This window comes from Bombus flavifrons, chromosome 2 (genome assembly GCF_040668555.2).
Source record: "Bombus flavifrons isolate JBK064 chromosome 2, iyBomFlav1_principal, whole genome shotgun sequence".
In the NCBI taxonomy this organism is placed as follows: Eukaryota; Metazoa; Arthropoda; class Insecta; order Hymenoptera; family Apidae; genus Bombus; species Bombus flavifrons.
The window spans coordinates 13166195-13187782 of NC_138443.1; the positions used below are offsets into that span (position 1 = coordinate 13166195).

The 21588-nt window shown below is 31.2% G+C and overlaps 2 protein-coding genes and 1 long non-coding RNA gene across 13 annotated transcripts in view; 1 reads left to right on the top strand and 2 right to left on the bottom strand.

Annotated features, from left to right (window-relative positions):
• Positions 1-17597, bottom strand: part of larp (La related protein) — a 30974-nt gene extending 13377 nt beyond the window's left edge. For 6 of the 9 annotated variants that reach the window (XR_011176177.1, XR_011176176.1, XR_011176175.1 and 3 more), the window contains exons 1-10: positions 15723-17597; positions 3440-3513; positions 3184-3237; positions 2642-2810; positions 2431-2535; positions 2208-2380; positions 1866-1990; positions 1600-1789; positions 698-1255; positions 222-379 (exon numbers count right to left, since the gene is read on the bottom strand). Coding sequence is in view for 6 of the 9 variants with exons in the window: in XM_069132400.1 (XP_068988501.1) it covers positions 222-379; positions 698-1255; positions 1600-1789; positions 1866-1990; positions 2208-2380; positions 2431-2535; positions 2642-2810; positions 3184-3237; positions 3440-3513; positions 15723-16554 (2438 nt within the window). In the remaining 3 variants the exon portion in view is untranslated. Of the gene's footprint in view, positions 1-221; positions 380-697; positions 1256-1599; positions 1790-1865; positions 1991-2207; positions 2381-2430; positions 2536-2641; positions 2811-3183; positions 3238-3439; positions 3514-6266; positions 6705-15722 lie in introns of those variants that run through there. The other 3 variants (XM_069132401.1, XM_069132402.1, XM_069132404.1) reach the window with 3 other exon arrangements.
• On the top strand, positions 3590-8468 carry LOC138190002 (uncharacterized). Its single transcript, XR_011176178.1, has 3 exons — positions 3590-3747; positions 7299-7414; positions 8189-8468. It is a non-coding gene; the product is annotated as an uncharacterized LOC138190002 (long non-coding RNA).
• A 383-nt stretch (positions 17598-17980) lies between the features above and the next one.
• On the bottom strand, positions 17981-21532 carry LOC138189963 (protein ABHD18). Of its 3 annotated transcripts, none has more exons than XM_069132309.1 (9): positions 20983-21532; positions 20595-20679; positions 20343-20525; positions 20151-20263; positions 19915-20053; positions 19608-19805; positions 19252-19528; positions 18548-18905; positions 17981-18420 (listed from the first exon to the last, which is right to left on the bottom strand). In XM_069132309.1, the coding sequence occupies exons 1-9, from the start codon at positions 21072-21074 to the stop codon at positions 18360-18362; spliced, it is 1506 nt and encodes a 501-aa protein (XP_068988410.1). In that variant the 5' UTR covers positions 21075-21532; the 3' UTR covers positions 17981-18359. The 3 variants fall into 3 exon arrangements, with proteins under 3 accessions (XP_068988410.1, XP_068988413.1, XP_068988412.1); XM_069132312.1 differs by having other exon boundaries at positions 18548-18815; positions 20983-21531; XM_069132311.1 differs by having other exon boundaries at positions 18548-18833; positions 20983-21530.
• Between the last annotated feature and the right edge of the window lie 56 nt (positions 21533-21588).

Here is a 21588-nt window from a genome sequence, read left to right on the forward strand (position 1 = left end):
AAATATAATGTCGTACTAACAATTCAAAATAAATCAGGAACTTTATTTATAATTTCTTTCTAAGAAGATATTCAATTTGCTTTAAAATGCTAATCTGGAGTTTGCTGTAGTAGATAAATACTTTTTGCTATTTTTTATGAATACTATATACTCTTAAGTTATGAACGCATGTATAAAATTCATAATATAATCAAAAGAAAGTCAAACAAATAGCAACAAACCATTCAGAAAATGCATTGTGACGGCCAGTTGGTGGTGGCGTATCGAGTTCCTCGTCAAATTGAAAGTCTAACTCCTCTCTTTCTTCGCTTTTAACGTTATCAATTTTCTCTTTTTCTTCGTTTCTTTCCTTATGTGATGGTTTCACCCTTCGCCTTACCTATCATTTTCATGAACTCAGTTATTACTTATTACTAATAGTAATAACTTGTTTGAAATAGATCCACAGTTTGTGTCGCAATTTTTATACACCGATGACGTTTCGGGCAAATATTCTAATTTACTTAATCGGTAACACAACATCCTATTAGACCATTTTATAAATTCATTGCATTCTTTATAGTTCTAGGTAAAAAAGTACAGTTCAATTTAAGATCTTGAATAAGTTGTAAAAGTGGAAGTGTTTTTTCTGTGGATTAAAAAAACGCGAATATTTAATTTCAATGTTGGTACTAATAATACACGAAAAAAAAATTACCTCTTTCCAAACATCATTGACAGATTGTGATTCTCCGTTGACTTGCACTTCTGGTACGGAGGATGGACTAGAACACTTGACTGTTGTGGACATTTTATCGTCCGGTTTCGAAGCTTTGTTTCTTGAGAGCAGTAATGAATTGTCACTCGATAGTACTGGAATGCTTCTCACTTCTACTGATTGTTTTTCTGTCTTGAACGATTCGATTGTATTATCGAATACAACAGGTTCGTTATTTTTGTCTGTCAGTTCGTTCGAAATTGGTATGAACTCCGGTACGTCAGGATTTAAACTGTCGCCTATTAATGAGGATATACTTTCTGATTCACTAAGCCTTCCTATTGTTGGGATAATATGGTTGGAGTGAAGAACGCGCGGAACTGGGGGAATAGGAATTGTAGATAAAGGTCTCGCAGCAGGGCAAAAATCGGATTCGGACGTGGAGGAGAGTATTACTTCGTTTTGAGATGGATTTGAAGTATCAGACGGTTCTAAGAATACGGGATTTCCAGCCGCGTCCAAGATAGGCCACTTCAAAGGATCTATTTTCGTTCTAACCTAATAAAAAAAAAAAAATAATATTAGTCATTAACTCTTGAAAATTATTTTAGAGATTCTGCAATAATATTTCAAAACTGATATTTCATAAAAGACAATAGCTGATAACTCATATCTCAATCGCTCGCTACAATACAGCAAAAAATATATTTTCCAGGGATGAATTTGTGAGGAGGCCTACTTTCAAACTCCATTCATTGAACTTAAATTAAGCTCGAATGGTGTCAGCGAATCCTCTTCCATTTTATCTAGCACAATTCTTTCACCAAAGACACAAAATGATGTAGCTGGATTCGAATTTCGATTTGTGCATTATTAGAATTATGAATATACGTTTACTTTACCTTAAATCCATCCACTAATTCTAATTTATCGGATTCCATAATCGCCTCAATAACAAGTCCAACATCTGTCGTTAAAGTTTGTACACGATGAAAAGAAGCAATCAAAGTAATAGGTAAAAAGCCTTGTGCGTCCATTTTACGACGCAAAAAGAAGTCTCTTAAAAGATTTTCTTCACTGAAGTAATATTCTCTGTGAGAATATAAATTACATATTAAAGAAAAGAATTGTGTATTGTTTTTGTTTTTCACTGATTTATAAAACTTACATTTGATTCCTCAGAAATTCCTTAAGCGTCGTTGTATTTACGTTAATGAAATTTGCATTATTAAAATAAAATGTTCCCATGTAAGCCATCATATAATTAGGATCCAAAAGACCAAATTTATGCATCTAAAAAAATATGTCAATTGAAAATAATTTGTTTAGAGATTTAAAGTTCTTTATCTCTATATTAACATTCAATATCAGGTCTACTTTCGCTACTCTTCAAAGAATATTCTGAGAGATTCCCATTAGCTTATCATCATTATTAATATAATTTATATTATTTATTATTTTTGTTATATACGAAATGTAGGTAATAAGAAAATAGTAAACATAAAACTACCTGCATATAAACTTGGTCATGTCTGTGCCTGAAGCCACCACGATAAGAGCCTCGTCCACCACGCCCTCCTCTTCCTCTATAACTTCGTCCACCCCGTCCACCTCTTGTAATATACGCTGGCCTATCATGCTCTCTATTTCTATACGAATCTGCTTCTGTTAAAAGATATAATTCTAAATTTAATATGCAATACTTAGAATATCATGAAATATTTATTAAATACCTTCTCCACTCTTTTCCCTCTGATTATGGTACTTCGGTGACCGATCTCTTTTGCTCCGATTTTTTGCTATATCTATTTCCAACGGTACCCATTTCTGCTTGTTCACTATAAAGGTGAAACAAGAATATTAAAGATTCAACTTAAAAAATAACTCTTCACTCATCTTTTATCATTTATGTCATAGCAAAGAAAATAAATCAGTGCTTGTTACCTTTTTTTTTCTTTTCATTACTATCCAAGTGTTCTTCATCATCATGCTGACAATGGTTCTGCTCTTTGTTTTCTTTTCCTCTGCTTTCAACAGCATTACTGCTACTTTCTCTGCAGTTATTTTGTTCAATCACACCATTTTGTTTCTGTGTTGCTACAACTGTTTTCTTCTAAAGGAAAATATTTTTTTAGTTAGTGACATGTACAAAGAAAATTATATTAAAGAAATAAATAATTGTGTGAATGTCAAATGATTTCACGGATAAGAAATACGTCCGCAACTAGACAACATTCGATTTTACTATAGCAAAATATTTACGCTCATAGATAAATACATGATATTACATTCTATGAGTTCTAGCTTTTGCATAGTACATAACTGAGAATCCCAAATATAACTAAAGTAAATTTTAACAAATTTTTTTTAATTGATAAATTAAATGATGAAATATAGTAGCGTTGATTAAATATTATTTTGTTAAAAAGTTGCGTTGACAAGATAACGTAAGCATTCCAAAAACACAACAAATAATTTTAACCAACCTCTCCTGAAGCTTCTAAAGTTGGCCAATCGCCGATATCTGAGAAGTCGCTCGCCTGTTAAAGTCATAAACTAGATTTTAATTGTATCCCATAAAATATAATAAGAAATTGGTATCTTAAGAATATTTTTAATTAAAAGAAAATTTTTATACACAATTACTATATTGTACGATTACCATCAAACATTATTATTAATGTTATTAAAAATATTAACATTATTATTATTTTACCATATAATTGGAATCATTGCATATACCTTTTGATTAAATTTTCTCCTATCCTTTGACACCGTCACAATAGTAGGATGGTTTCCAGTGTTGATGCCATTTTCTGTAAGAAAGTATTTTAATAGAATAGAATATTTTCTAACGTCAAACTTTTCAACCATAAACCAATTCTTATCGTGTCACTTATAATCTATTCGTAACTTCATGACCTATATTATCTACAGAATACGTGCTTCATAAATCCTTTTATCTACGACCGTGTGTCCCGAAGAAAGTGCACAAAGAATTTAAACAAAAAAGACGGCACTTTTTATTGGGTTCTATTATCATCAACAAGGTAATTTCTATGGAAGAAATAGAGCTAGATTTTTAAGCAAAATGTTACTAAGCAACAAGTCCGTGAAAATATTTATATTTAGTATTATTATTTATTATTATTATTTAGTATTAATATTTACTACACCATAAAACACTCCTGTATAATAATAAATAATAATAATAAAGTAATAAATAATTTTTTATTTCCGTTAAATATTCAACAAAAGTTCGACAACATTTACATATACGTATAGTTTATATTCAACATGAATGAATGATTTAATACTAATATAATTTTATTAAAATCATAAAGTTTGTGTTGGTATAACTATGAACATACAAAATTCTGCTCGTAAAATTCCATAGTATGGAAATTACATTTGTAGCCTTCTTACTTATTTATCAAAAATAATGTTTTCCCTTCAAACAAATTATCCTTGTTATATTTCTTGCAAATAATCCCTTCTCAAACACAAATTTATTAGTACGTCGTTTGTATTGTATATACAGTGTGTTTCAGTCTGTTAGACCTATATCTTTGAGTGTAAATCAGAAAGAAATATAATTACAGTTTGAAATTTTACTAAATAAATTTTTATGAGAGGATAGACAAGAATAGTCTCCTGATCTATACAATCACTAAATGTCTCACAACGTTCACCATTTTTGCCGCTAGCTGTGGTAAAAAATTATATATTCAGTCCACATAGTTATCAGTACATTCAGTCCACACAGTCATCAGTACATTCAGTCTACACAGTCATCAGTACATTCAGTCCACACAGTCATCAGTACATTCAGTTCATATTTATTAATATTTATTTAATATATTTTCTTTTATAATTATCAACACATAAAAATTTAGTAACATAAAATCAGTTGATATTGGAAGCGTGAATATTGTCCCTTTCATGTTTTTCATCTTTACTATAACTTTTTAATAAAGTTTCGAATCATCCATATCTACATTACTTTTTGACAAAGTTTGTTTAGAAGAAATTGGAACGTCCTGTATATATAAACACGCAATAACCGAAAACGCACAAACGAGAATTTGACACTATCTCCGATTTCTTTATTTTCTATAAATAAGCAATGCAACGTATGAGCTAGAAATGTACAAACGACTTCTCGAAACATAGGGCGCATGTTACGCAAGTGATACCAGCTGTAGATTTGCTTGTTGACCTGTTTTCGGTCGAGTCGATCTTTCGTTTGCTTCGAAAACACAAATCACCGCGAAAGCGAAAGTAACTCACGCATTACCGTGTCCTGCTTCTCGCGTTACAGTCTCGATGATCTAGACCTAACGGATTTGACAAAAATTCTCTTCCATAATTAACTCCAGGCAGAAAGATACCAATAAAGACAAGGAGATGGAAACAAAAGTAATCTTGCACAATGATACATTAGAATAATGTGTAATAGAATTTGAGTACACTGAAAGATTGGTACTACCAGTAAAATATAATAATGTTTGGTGTAGTCACTGCAGGGATGTATTCTAAAATACTTCGTATATAAAAATCTGGATAAGCCTTGAATTTTAAGTTTTTATAGTATATAAGATACAGACGAAGAATAATTCAGAAATTTCGAATCCTAAGACTTTCAAGATTCACCGAATTTTTTAAAACTTACAACCCGTTAAGATTCAAAATTCGAAACTGTTTGAAGTCTTAAGTATTGGGTTGCCAACTAAGTAATTGGGGATTTTGTCAATACCACCTAATGACAAAATCCGCGATCACTTAGTTGCCAACCCAATATAATACTTTTAAGTATTTAATCATGTTCTAATTTTCGTAATATATGTTGAAAAACTTCGAATCGATTCAGAATCATTAGCCAAGAGTAACGAACGACCAATCAATTTATTAAGTAACACGCGTAGGATAAATTTTTATAGTAGAAAACTTACTAAATAAAAACAAAATAAAATACATACTAAATTATAGAAAATAAAGGGGTATCTGCTAAGGATATTGCACAGAAGATTTCTGCGATATCAACGTATAGAAAAAGCAAAAACATTCCATTCCAAGCAATTCGATCTCTTAGAAACGTAATCTAAACATTTCAGGCTTAGGTTATCCTCGTAAGGACAGAAAAAGAATTGCGCGCGCATAAAAAAGCCCCGAGCGTCTTTTTTCGACTCCGGTTCAACGGGATCTCGCTCTTTGTACTTTAGCATGCATTGTTTTCTAGCTGAGAAATCGATTTCATAGCATTATCTTCTTAACTGATTGGCCTCCAATTTTTCTGCATTCAAATTAATTCAACAGAAGTAAGCTTTTGTAAAATAATAATAACGCATTAGTATAAACGCGTCTTATAAACAATTATCAATAGAAGAACAATAAAAAATATTACTAATACAGAAAAATGTTTGCATTTTTTCCTCCAATATTATTTACTTAAAACTTAGTACAGATGCAATATAAATTTTCTCATCTTACAAATATGATTAATAGCAATAACCCTGAACAAAACATAAAAATATTATAGTTAGTATTGACTTCAAGAATCAAAACTCACGTTGAACAGTATCGCTTTTATTTTTGTTTATCTTCATTGTGTATCGCATCTATGAAGACTCTATTCGTATGAGAAACGTCTTCGTTAAAAACTCGGTTCTGCTCACTAGACCAGTTCTTCGTTGTTCACACGTAGAAAAGAATACCACGAACTTTTATATAACGTTCATATAAAGAGAGACTCGCGCGTAAGCTAATACTTCTTGATAATGATATAGAAGAGAAAAGCACAACACAGCTAAATTCGAAATATTATAGTCGGATTCACGCACTTATATAGCACTACGACGGTCACTTCACTTTCGCGCAACAGGTGCAATCGTGTACCTTCATTCACTGTTTTTCTTTATACACACTTTATTGTATATAAACATTTATTAAGCAGAGTTCTTTAGAAATATAAATTAATATGAACCCTATAATGGAAACTTCCAAGTTCGATATGACTTTCATACGATAGTTTTGCGATATCTAGTTTAATATTACAAAATTTAATATTCACAGAAAGTTTTGTATTTTCAAATAAATTACTATATTTATCTATATGAAAAATTTTATTCTGATAAAATAAAGAATTTTAGCGTGCTATTATATGGTTAACGAACCCAATAAGATCATTTTAAAACTTCCCACCGATTTTGCACGTACATAAAATAGTAACTAACACCAACTAAAAACTATACAAAGTTCTTTCCATATGTTATGAAATTTGCTGCACCTTATATTCAAGGCAATGATAGAGCACATAAATACAATTTACTGACAATGTTATATCTAAAAATAAAGCAACTATTAACCAATAAGATTTATTACTTCGAAACGAATAAAAAGATGCACTTTCGATGAACAAACTGTTACATCAATGAATATTTCTCTAATTTCTATAATGCACGAAATGTTATTATTTAATGTTTGGAATTAAATGCTCACACATATACCTATCTTGCACTATAATAATTTTTTTTTTAAAGAGTTTTTTAATACATATGTTTTAAGGATAGTGAATATTATAGAAAAGAATTCTTTTGACTAGAGACACAATGGAAAACCCGCCATATACTATTTCGTAGCTGCAGCTCGAAAGCCAACGGTGCACTGAGCCACCAGGCAAAAAGGGAGAACCGAAAACGCTTGCAGCGACCAAGAACGGTAAATACTGGCAGCTGCATCGCTAGGTCTTTGATGTGCAAACAGCATTAAATGCAATTTTCATCTCCATTCTACTGGCTCCTTTCGTCTTCGATCTAGGAAGAGTCCGTTAGAAATAGATCGATGATTTTTCAATCGAATGACATAATAATTTTTTAAATTAATTGATTAATACCTGTTTCAAAATATGCAATATCTGTTGTTAAAAGATGTTTTAACAACATTGAAGACTGATTACTTCTAGATTGCAAATTTATATTTTTATAAATATAATTAAAGAAATGAAATCTAGATATACAGTTGTTTTACATACTAAATATTGTAACGAATACTACACTTAGAATATTTTATATGTTTTTGTATACTATGTGTACTCTGAGTAATTTTACGTTATCTATGATAGTATAAGAATTTATAGTCTATTCCATAGTCCATAGTCTATGGCAAGTAAAAAGAAAGAAGTTGTTATTTATTTATTTACTAATGGGACCTTCCTAAGTTATGACATTAGGCAAGAACTGACAAATGGTGTGATTCAATTTCATTTGTAATATTGACATTGTTATCGCAAGGTAACATTGCAAACAGTAAATTTTTCTCATATCGCGAGATATGCAAGAAATCAATATTTCTTACAAAACAGAGTAACCAAGCAGGAAAGCTTGATGGCAACCGATTTGTTCTATCTTGTTACATCGATAACTAACTAACACAATAACACGCGTACGCGAGCTCAACAACTTCCGGTCAATTCAATACGTAAATTTGTCGTAGGAACAACTCATGGGTGCCGCAGAAGGAGGCCGGCGGCCGGTTACGAACAGAGAACAAGGAGAACGGAGGAAAACTTGTTTGCTCGTGTCAGATCCTGTAGCGAATCGCTCAAAGCAATGTTAAAAATATAGCATGTAAAGTTCGACGTAAAAACGAATCAATATCTTTCTCTCTCTCTCTCTCTTTTAAATACCAATGTAATATATTTTGCAACCGGTGAAATGAAAATTTATAAATGAAACAGAAAATGTTAATTAGCATGAAATATTCATTCGAATATTTAGAGGTAAGAATTTCAACGCGCTAGGTTCATTAAGTAACACATTAACGATATCTGACGTAACATTACGTTTCTTCATGATTAACCAGACAAGTCAACTGCTAATGATTCTAAAAAAAGAATAATTTTTTGCATTCATTGAAATTTTAATTTTAGCAAGAAATGAGACAAAAGAGAGTGCAATAACTCTTATTAATATATTACAATATTTGTTCTAATTAGTAGAAATATAAATTTTAGTTATAGTATAGTATCCGCATTACAAAATATTCGGCTAGAGTGACACTTTTTTAAAGTTTTTGGGGTCACTGAAGTCGAAAGTTAGGTTCGTTTTTAACAGAAATAAGGCTTAAAAAATTTCAGTCAACTTGTTAATGTGACGTCCTCATGGATTCTGATGCTTCCTTTCTTAAAATTTGGTACTCTTAACCTATTGTGTGACTTATTATGCATTTGAATCGTAAGTATTGGATTAGATTATTTTCCATTTTTTGGCCGCCGTGAGGCGACTGGTTAAGCCGTGATCATACAGAGAGCTGTATGTGCAAAATTTTTTTTTCTTTTTTATATTATATAAACAATTTGTCCAGTTTGGACATTTGGTAGAATTTTTTAGCTGTTAGATTATCATGTGGGTGGCTAACCCCAGTGGGATACCATCTTCGTGTTTGTTAGGTTGTGTCCTTTATGAAGTCTGCTGGGTGTTTCCTTTTCAGTCTTCTATTCATGTTTGAGGTGTTGATCGTTTCCACAGCTAGCCGGTTTGGGTGTGTTCCTATTCTTTCTTTATATTTTCCTGCGGGTCTACTAATTTCCTCTTCGACCGTTGGTATTCCCAGGTCCTTTCGTATACCCTCGTTTCTAACGTACCATGTGGCGTTTACTATTGTTCTAAGAATTTTAGCTTGTATTGCCTCTAATTTGTCTATATGGCTCATTGCTACTGTCCTCCATAGTGGTATTCCATGGTAAATTGACATTTGGAACATTAGCATTAGCTGTGCCATTACTTGCTTCACCGCTTACCACTCTGTACAGCTCTGTATGATCTTACATGGATTTTTGCATTTAAAGTCTTTGCCTGCCAGATGTTCATAAGACCGAATTTTCAAAATCGTTCATTTCCATAAAAAAATTACCCTCATTTTCGATTTTAACGATTTAAAACATATGTATAAACATGTATTGTATATATCTTATATAAGACAATCTTTGATGAAAGAAACTCGCTAAATTCTTATCGTTGCTTTAAATACAATAACTTGGAATACTCTACTTTAAAATTTTTGTGAAATTACGAGCTCTTATTAGTATTCTACTCTACTATTATTTTGATATTATCCACGTGTATTACGTCACGTAATCGCATTCAAAAGCAAAAGGAAGTGATCTTGACACTACGACTACTTTTTTCTATTTGTATTCTTATTTAACATAAATGCATACACGTTTGAAAGGCATTCATTGGCCTTTACGATTCTACTTTTATCGAAGGTAGAAGGTCTACAACTTGAAACAGGTTTCCCTCTCACCACTCTCACTTTCTGCGAAACATTTTAATAAAATATATGGAACGCTGAAATAATGAGGGAACCAACGACTATAATTTTCCCTCGTAGACGTGAGATTATTATACCACTCGCCTTGCAACTTTTTTGCAATGCGCATTTCAATCTACTAACAAATAAATAATGTGAACATATGTGAATACTGGAACCCGTAACGAAAAAAAGTACTAATTGAAACATAGAAACGATCAGATATTTCTTTAACCTATGAACAGTGCACGAAATAAAATCGATTGTAAATATATTTTTTTAATTCAGCTCATCTCAGTTTTTAGCATTTGCTGTGATTCATAGTGACTGCAAGTATTTAAACATTTATCCTGGGAAACTTTTAAAAATATGTGTATGATGCATGTTATATGGATCTTTTATTCTTGTAAATGTGAAACTATTCAATCTTCTTTTGCAATCGTACTCGCTGTTCATTGGTTAGATCCTAGAGAAATTCGAGAGTGAATGTCTGAATTACAGCGAAGAACGTAATACCGAATACAGTTATGAGAGGGCCTATGAAGTTGGCATCCCGGAGTGCAAATTTTTATAAAAAAAAAACAAACAGTATTCGTTTTTTCACGACTGCCGAAGCAAAATTTTAAGTTTTCTTAAATTTTCCTTCTTTTAAGAAAGGATTGTGACCAAATTAAACAATTTTACATCAGCACTCCGATTGACATTTTTTATTAATTTCATAAATATCTCTTATTGCATTTTCTGTAAATTAAACGTTACAATCGTTTGTCCAATCATCGTTTTTAATAGTCCATGTAACAGAATTGACAGACATAGAAACATATGTCATTTAATGGACAATATTAGAGTGAGTATTGATACGAATTATCAACTAGATAGCGATCAGTCAGGTTGCAACTGATCGGTTGATATTGCTAACCGTGAACGCTATTAACGCTCACAGTGAAGGTAAATTAAAGATGCAGAGTAATGTTATATTTAGTTGATTTATTTGCACCGTCCAGGGATTGTCCTTCTCATTATGGTTTTTATCGGATGGGATTCTATTCCTTTCAATCTTACAATTGTATACTTGTTTACTTTACAGCGGACCTATTGAGCACTTAGAGTGTTAACCAGCCTCTTGATCAGGTCTGCATCGTAAAGTTTATAGCTTGGCAGGTAGGAAATTCGGACTTTCCTAAAAAGACAAATGGGCTGCCCGTATTGTATCGTATGCCATCCGAAGGATAATGTCAGGAGAGGTGTGCTTCCGGTAATATATTTTTGTAATGTATTGAAAATGATTGTAAAATTATATTAGCACTTAGCCAACCGAACGGAAAGATCTCCCCTCTGTAAAGAACATCGCTGCGTGACCGAAAGGGGAGATCTCCCTTTCTAACTTCAACAACGCGTTTTCTTTTTTGTTCTTGTTATTATTAGTTATTGTTTACCTGGAATTGTTCCCAATTAATTGTGCTACTTTTTCTGCTTTTATAAAGTACAGTATATAATAAAATGCACCAATTTAGTGATGTTAAAATTAATTAAAAAGTTACACTATCAGTTATGATTAAATAAAGTTATAATCGAACGATACGACACTGCAAAAAAATATTAAAATGCATTATAAATTACTAATTTCACGTTGAAGTCGTGTTATTTGTCTTTAGTCATCTTTAATGTTTTTAATTTTACCTATACTTTCTTAAACTTTTAATATATACTTTTAATATGATATTTTATATAAACAATATGTGAAATCGTATAATTAACCACTTAAATAATTTTTAGACTTCTTTGTTTTTAAGTAGTGAATATTAGTCTCCGATACTTGGAAAAATGCGCGGTGGACAGCATATAGGTTGGCTTATCCGAGCGCGGTGGAAACGTATAGCTCTCTATGGCGCGCACGGTTGGCTAAGTATTTAAAAAAAAAAAAAAAAAAAAAAAAAAGATTAAGATACATGTATTTAAACACTGTAATAAACTAAGGATGCTTTTCAAATGTTCGTAAATAAACATAGTTGTTCCTGGGGGCGTTAATGTCAAATGTTTTAATTTCGTCGTAACACTTTTTGAAAAATGGACGAACAAAAATTTCGGTTGGACAAATGTGGATAAATAATACTGTTTGTTTTTTATACAAATTTGCACTTTGAAGTGCCAACTTCACAGCCCTGGTTACGAGGCTTTTATAATTGCATCACGTGCTACTCCCTACTGTCAACGGTTCAAAAAGAGTGTTAATGTCGTTGTCCTTGACGTCTTCACTATTTGCACATAAATCGAATAATTGGACTGGTCGATGGCAATCAAATAATGAAACTTAATCTGCCAGATATTTTTAAGTATAAAATAACAATGGATTCGCCAAATGAATTGAACTACGAAGTAACTGATTTCTTTATGTAGATCCATTACCTAAGGATCGTAAGTTCTTTAACTAGAGAACATTAACTAGATTTAGATTAGTTTTGGTTATTAAAAACTTTAATTACAGCGTTAAAGCTACTTTTCCTTCTTACGAAAGATTTCGCAATTCTAAAAAGTTACCATGTAGTAAACTAAAAGTAACATTCAGCTAATATACTAGCCCTTTTTTCAAATAAAAATGTATGTTATCAGTATGTTTTTTAAAGTATTAATATAAACTAACAAGTTTTTACAACAGAAGCTATGTTGAATAATAAATATATACCTGTACTAACTAGTTAATTGCACATCAGCTTGTCATACTATACATTTGCTTTCATAATCGTAACTAATAGCTCATTTACTAATCGGCCAATCGTTATCTGGTCTTGTATTTCTAACACTTCGAATTTATTAAGTAACCTTATTAGTTAGTTTACCAACAACTCTACTGTCAAACATCTCTTTTTTCGAACTACATACTTAGTGTTACCAATAGTTCAATAGCTTCATTTTATTTTAACGTTATTAATAATTTAATTCCTTCCTATTTTATAGCCCCTCTTTCATAATATAAATTATAAATAACTTTTCGATCACTAAAATTATTGCAATGACACGTAGCAATGTTCTACATTATATTGTAATACTTAATACGTAATACTTGATATTTTCTTAAAATTTTATATTTATTTGAATGTTAATAAATTTTTGCTGTATCGCTCGCTATAATTTTTATTTTATTTTTTGTTTAATTTTAATTAATTTAACTATTTTTTGTTTTAATACTTTCAATTTACACAACGTGTATAATAACGTATTTTCTAAATAAATTAACTTGAAAAAAGATCAATTCACATAGATTCTTAATGGCGCTATATATATCTTAAGTAATGCTTGAAATAATAATAAGATATATTATATATAGCGTTATTAATGTTGCAGCAATGTTGGATCAAGTGATCGAAAGTTTTACGAAGCAGAGAAAGGACCGCTCGGGAAGGGGATCAAAAATTTGTTATGCAAATGAAGAAAGACTATAGGTGACGTGTGTTGTGCTCGATTGCCAACATGGTTATTTTCTGGCCACGTATACCGAAGACTTGTCAACAGTGTTCAGATAAGACAATCGAATCAACCATTCGAAATTCCCTACTACTATTGTTATAATGATCGAACACCTGAATTACCGATGCGTATAACGTCCACCTGTACTCTTACATGGAGATGCAGTTTTTTTCCTAAATAACATTACATCTGACTAAACATTGTAAAAGCTGTTACATTATATAACGAAATTTGTTCACTTTTGCTAACATCGCGTATTCTTATGTAAGAATATCGCGTCAAACACGAGAAATAAATTACAACTTTTATAAAAGTTACATATAAAAAGTTTCAAAAATTCTATTACTACTTATTTTTTAATATATTACGTATATGATTAATCCGTTTTATTAAATTAGACATGATTAAAAAACTCAGTAAAAGGTTTTCTTCAGAAAGATTATATCTTTAAATTAATTAATAAATTTTTATTAGAATTGGAAAACTCGAATATTAAAACAAGGAATTCCTAAGTCGCAGAATTAATGTAACATATCATGTTGATTTTGAATTTTTCTTATTATTTATTTATTAATGCTTCTACTTGTGTTCCAGATTTCGTAACAAGTCTCACCTAATATACACCACTCTGTTCGTAGTTAGGTCACTTTCTCAATAATTCCGCACTTTTATTTATTCTTATAATATTTTTATAATTCCGCTCAAAACTAAGAAACTACTGACAATCTGCAAATAGAAATGTGTTTCACAAGAATTTTTATAAAATTAATCGTCTACAATAATGTTTAAGATTGATCGTCTTTATGGTTAAGCGTCTATAACCAGTTTCAAAATTGGCGCGCAGCGTAATAGCACACATTTTCATTTCCTACTTTCCATAGCAAATGCACGATAAGGAAATCGAGAACTCTCTTTTATTTCTTCCTTGGATTTTTAAGCAACATAGCTCATTTATGTAAGCTTTTTGCAATATTTTACAAGTATTACATATGATGCTGAAATGAATTTCTAAAACATATTTCCTAAAATAATATGAAAAACATGTTCTGCATAAAAATTTGAAATGATAGTCACTTTTTTCATGAAAAAAAATTATCTTTCATTTTCAGTCATAAATGGATTGAAAATGACCCGAAGCATGACGATATAACTGTGCTAATTGCAGTAAGTGATCAAAATGGTTTCTATTGACTTTCATGCATTAAATTAAATATAAAAAATATCAACTTTGTTACAACTTTATTATTTCATTACATGCCGTTCTCTAATAACTGTATAGTTTGTAAACGTGTGCCGATTGTACGGAGACAATAGAACGACATTGCTGTTGCGATTAATAGTGTTACTAATTGTAAAGAAAGTAACTAAATTAAATCATCAACGTTATTATAAATATTTTTAATAATTATTTATAAATAGGCGCTAATACATCAAAATGTAACTGTTCTTCCAAGTTTTGACACGAAAATTATACATTGTTTTAAAAAATCCCAATGGCCTTGATATTTTATCAATAAACAAGTTAATAAGAAAATACATTTCAGCATCACTTATTACTTTTGACAAGGTGTAATCTTTTTAGAAAATATTTTTCTGTGCAACATACTTCTTAGAAATTATTTAGTGTCATCAAGATTTATAATTTGTCCTGTATACTAATATAATATAATAATTTATAATAGCATTTTAATAAATAGTAAATATTTTTAAAAAGTAAGCTTTTTAGTAATTTTAAAATTGTTTTGATAAAATATTAATAAATGTTGCATTATAAGTATTATTTACGTAATAATAATTGTGTAAATACCACAGTTTCCCCTTCTCCAAATACTTTATCCATATTATCAGTACCTTTGAAAATGTACTTCCATATACTCTGACTAGATAAGAATCTTTTTCATCACATGTGTAAAGTACAAAGTCATATTGATACAAATACCATAAGACAGAAGGACTTATATTGATTAGCTTATTTACACAGTAATCCTATTTACAATAAATTTGATAACCACCATGACTTAATCATATTAGAATTTAAAAGAAGCAAACAAAATGAAAATACCTTTGTAAAAGTATTTCCAAAGCTGTATAGTATATTTGGAGTGTAATGACATTAAAATTTATGAAAAGCATGCAACTCTGTTATATTAGTATGTTAAAAAGTTGAGACTTTTTTCTTGAACAAAGACTTGAATAGTGTATAAGTAATACACATAAATACTTTCAAGCACAAATGAGTATTGGCACTTACCAACAATTCCTTGCTGCTGCTGAGGTTGAAGTACTCTTTTTTCTTTGTCAGCCTGTTTTTCCATAGATACCACAGTCCCTGAAGGTACAGTAGCGACAAAATTTGCAGGTGTAACTGGTGTTATAATTTTACTTTTAGTCCAAGGATTGACTGCAGGTAAAGGAGCTTCTACATATTTAACAGGAGCCGAAGATTGAATTTCCGATTCTGCCTCTGTTTCTTCTTTATCTTTCAAAACATCTTTATTTCCCACAACATGGTCCATACCTCCTCTATCTCCACGATCTCGTTCCTTGTACGATCTTTCATTGCTTCCAGTATGACCACGAAGAGGATGTCTATGATCACGATGTTTCTGCCTTTCTCTAAAATCTCGCTGTTGTTCCCTTAACTTTTCTTTCCTTCTAGCACTCTTTGGTGCTACTGTCTGAAATTCTCCGTCACTTCCTATGTCACCGTTCATTTGTTCAACAGTGGCTTCTTGTCTTTCTTCAACTAAATTCTCCTTCTGAATAACTAACTGATTCTGTTCAATGGCAGTTGGTAATTCGTTTCCATAACGTTTCTCGATTTTACTTTGTGAGTTGATTCTTCTTCCAGTTCTTTGATAAGACTTCCCTTTAACAGTTAAATTCTGAGAAGCAATACAATCCTTGATGGGTACGGATTGTTGTTGAACCACTTGACTACCAATGTTCTCTTTGTTGTTACCTTTGTTAACAACTCGGGTCTCGGTGCCACTTTTTGGATTCAAGATACTTGCATAAGAGACTCCGGGGCACTGTTCCTTCTCGGCACTTCCCTGAGTGCCACTGGCCACCTTGGCCGCCATTTTGAATAGTACGCGCCGAAAGACAAAACACGAGGTCCGAACACGAGGATTTTGTTCAAAAAGATTTTATAAGATATTGCTTCCTCTCAGGCGATTGAGGAGTCCTGAGGAACGTCGAACACCCTCGGACACATTAATCTAACCGAACAGCCTCGTTGCCTGATTAGAGATTCGAGACGTATCGTGTGTCGATTCGGCTTTAAAACATCAATCTAAGGATATCCTCCATACTACAGACTGGACGCATGTCTCCTTCGAGTTCGTGCTCGACAAAGCACGAACACATTAAATTTAATAGAAGTTGGCGTTAAATTTAACACAAACGTAGAACATTAGCCGTTACTCCTTTTCGTTGACGAATAGAACGCCCACTCGAAACTCGTCACGAGGAATCGCTCTTTCCAGAAGGCGCGGCGTGCACACGCGGTCGTTACTGAATACCTATAACGTCTCTTTTTTTCTCTTATACTTTTTTAATTCAGCCGTACCAGAATGTTCTTTAGAAATTCAACGAAGAACAAATTTCTGACGAAAAAATTTCTACTAAAATTCAATCGAATGTACGAAGAATTCTCGTTTTATGTACACGAGGCAATAGGTTGCGTGGTTAAGAACACGCTGACTCGGCGATTTCACTAGACGATCGAAAATCAGCCGGTACAAATATTTTCGTAACCGATGATGAATAATTAAATGATGGTTAATCTACCTTCTTTATAGATGATATATGTCGAAGAAATACAAGAGTATACGCAGTGCGTGCCGAGTAGAAACGAGGAAGTTAGAGTAGACAATCAGAATACACCTTGTTAATACAAGTAATTTTTCTTCTTTACGTTCTTCTTTATATTTTGCGTATCTTTCCTGGATTGTTTGATGTGCAGGTTAAAAATTTTGTCACAACAGCAGCGAGTTCAGGAGCACCGTTTCAACGTCACGTTACCACGGATTACGTAAACACGACATTTTCGGCGATCTTTTTCCACGGTAAAGCGGTCTGCAAAACACATGTGGCCAACGCTTGCTCCTGGCCTGTATGCGAGCGGCTACACAGTTTCCGGTTTAATCGATTTTACTAGGCACTTCTGCAGATAGCAGCACCGTATTTCCTATTTTATTAATGCCCGCACGATTTAAATTAGTCCTCAACTAGTACGTTCGGGTCACTACGAGAATTTTAAACAAGAGCTTTAAATGAAATAAAAAAGAAAAAGGCCTGTTTACCTCTAATCCTATTGTCCATACTTGACATATTTTCATTGAATTAATATTTAATACAATTTAACTTGTTTTCTATATGGCGGTCTGTAATATGTATGATTTTTATTGATAAGATAAATAATTCACATTGTCTATAATATTTTGCATTAATATTTTATTCCTTGTAAGCTTCTACTAATCATATATGAATAACATGATAAACAGATAAATAATGATTTAGATAATTTATTCGTTTTTACAGATTATGTTACAATTTATTCGCATTGCATAAAATATAACCATTTTATATAGTTTTTTTTATGATAATAAACAACATTTTGTATATTATACAATGTATAAAGGATAAGATCTGTTCACATACACGATTATCTTCCCTCAGTATTTTAGTTCGTAAAATCGATCAAATGACACAATAAAAATCGTAAAATATTTAAAAAATGATTTAAATATAATGCTTTTTAATAATATCATGAATAATCTCACAAAATTCCATTTCAAAAGTAACCACTTGCTCAGGCTATCTTTAAAGTTATCTAAATTTTAGACAAGACATTAGACATCTGCTGAAATTGCGTATGTAGATATCAGCTGACTTGCATAGGATATTTCTTCATTGATCGTTCAAACGCTTCTACTATAGTAGACCTGCAAATAGCAAACGAATTAAATACAAACCAAAAGAGTAACTTTAGATAGTAGTTAAGAGATATAGTACTTATTGCCAAATATATGTATATTTATATTTTCCTGCATATGATATACAATTGCATACCTAAATACTTTCTGATGAAGAAGATAGGCAGATACATGTCCAGCATCTATGTACCGAATTTCAGCTCCTGGCCAGATTTTATCCAAGCTCATACAATTATCACGTGGGACGTACCCATCGTTCCTTGCACAGACAGCAATAATCAGCTCAGTATCAACAGGCACTTCAAAATTTTTTAAATGCGTACATTCGTCCATTATTCCGCACATAAATTGCAATGCTTCTCGTTCGCGCCATTTACAGTCCGAAAATAACGGATGTCTTGGAACTGGTAACAAACAAACACCTATTGCCAAAGCAAAACGTGCTATAAACGTGCTTGTACCAAACCATGCTTTTATAAAGTTAGCATTTAAAACTGAGGAATATAGAAACAATATAAATATATTAGCAATGTAAATATCTATTAATAGGTTGTTATCTATTAAATCATTAAACATTTGTAAATGTTGTGGTTAACGTTTCTTTGAATTATTCTAAATGTATGAGAACAACGAAATTCGTTACCATTTAGAATTATTAAATTATGGGAGACCAAATACGTAAATTAATTTTTGAAGAATTTTATGTTTTTCGATACCTACATTTAAACCATAGAAATATTTTGTTAAAAAAAAAGGGGAAGAATAAATTTATCATTATTGATAATGATAATATGTTATAAATATACATACAAAGTATTAAATTACCTTATGGTAGATTACCTTTGAGTGTATTTGAATCTTTTAATTTAAATTTGTTTGATAAAATGTTTAAAGGGAATATCCTTGCTGCTTTTTCCTCAGCAATTTGATTCTTCACAGTATTGTCTTGGTTTTGCGAATCACAGTCGTTATGTACTTTATTATTAATCACAGTTTCAGAGGCAGTTGTAGTATGTACATCTTCAGTAGTATTGTCAGACATATGATTTAATTCATTAACTCTTTTCATACTCGAAGGATAATGCTGTGCAAAATGTTGACCAGCTAAAAACGCATCCTAGAAATAAACGAAATATTTTTTTTCTTGCAATTGTATATAAAAATCTATGTCTCGTTTGAGATAATTATCCACTTACTCCTTTACCAATAATTTTCACCATTTTGGCAAGATCATTTTGATATTGTTCATTTTCAAAATATTGGTTTTCTAAAAGCGTCCAATTAATCGAAGCGCTCATTACACCTTGAGTAAATACTGGTGATGCTGTTGACCATGAAAGACAAGGGATTAATGGAATTGGTTTCGGCCAGTTAGTTGCTGCTAATGAAGCCATCTAAACAAATCAATAAATCAATATACATTGTTGATGTTTACTATTAAATAATTTAATTTATCAATATTACTGAACCTTTAGATTTAAAATGAAATTAAAGAATACAAACATGACCACCCATTGATAAGCCTGTCAATCCTAAAGGTCCAAAACCTTGTTGCTCGCACCAATTTAGTAAAACAATTGATTCCATTATTAAACACCCTCCCATGATAAAGATGTCACATACATTATGTAAACAAGATCGTCTACAAAAATCAAATCCATATTAATATATAAATATGTATTTGTTCTGGAATACAATATGTTTTTAATGTTACAAACCTTTGAAATATAAGTTCTTACATTTGATTCTGTGGTTTCCTTGAACCATAAAATGGATTTTCCAATAACAAAGATGCAATTCCTGATTCTTTTAGTAGTGGTTTGGCAATTAGATTTCTTCTCCTCCAAAAGAACTGATATTATGTTTTCAATAAGTTTTATATTTAAAATGAAAAGTAATACTATAATTTATTTAAAAAATAATGTACTCACATGATCTCCTGTACCAGCAAGATGTAAACAAATGGGTTTTATTTTATGGGAATGCCATTTTGGTGGTAGTACTAATTGGAAATGTGCAGTTATTGTCTCATAAGGCATTATATCAGGGAGGTGTTTATTGAATGGACTTTCAAAACATCCTTCTATGATATGACAATCTGACCATTCTTCATCCTAATTAAATATATATATAAATTACAGATATTATACATATATCTTTTTAGGAAAATATTTATATTATACCTTAGTTATGTTAATTGGATAGTCACGGGGTATAAGTTTATAACATGTTTCTCTGTTGGCAAGGAGTCTTCTAAATTCAAAAATCCTAAAATATAAATTTAATGATTAATACTTTATAACTCATATATGTTACTTTGCATACACATTTATGTTACTTTAAATTTCAGAATTCAACATTTTTAAAAATTTTGTTTATTTCTCTTTTAAAAATTAAACATTCATATCTTTCTCCCAACAAGACTAAAATATTACTTATTCACAAAATAAAAAATAATAGTTAACGTTATAATACGCATTTTATTGGTATATGTATACTCTAGAATATTCTAGAACACAGTGCAAATGTTCAACTTTATTCTAAATAGGATAAAAATTAAAGTACTCTTACCTTTTAAGATTGTGAGGACTACCCCAGCCCTTCGTAAAGAATTTAGTTAGCAAAATACTTCTGTAAATGGCATCCAAACGACTTCGTGGCATTATGAATATTTATTTTCTAAAAATTTATAAACGCTTTTTATCCTAATGACGATAGAAATTTATTTGAGATAAAAACGTGTTAATTTTATTCGGATATTTGTTATTCGATTTGTGATTTGAGATAATTCGGATATTTTGCACAAACACTCTCATATCGCAATTTTCAAAATGCTGTTAACGATGTCGACATTGTTCTTGAACTGACTGCAAACTTGCCGCGATAAACAGATTATCGCGTATACTAATCAGGCGATAGGAACGATCGGATCAGGTGACGTTCTGCGAGTATATCGCGTATGAACATCCGCTTCTCGCATCTTCACCTCACTACAAATACAACTACAATTTCGACGGACAAATTCCTGAAATATCAACCATTGGTAAGAGGTTGCTACCTCTCGATTTGTTACGTATTTACAATGTTAATTCCGAACCAAGGCGCACAAATAATAAAATTAGATAGACTTTCCTGATTTCTATCTAATTTCGCTAATAAATATGCGCCATCTATTGA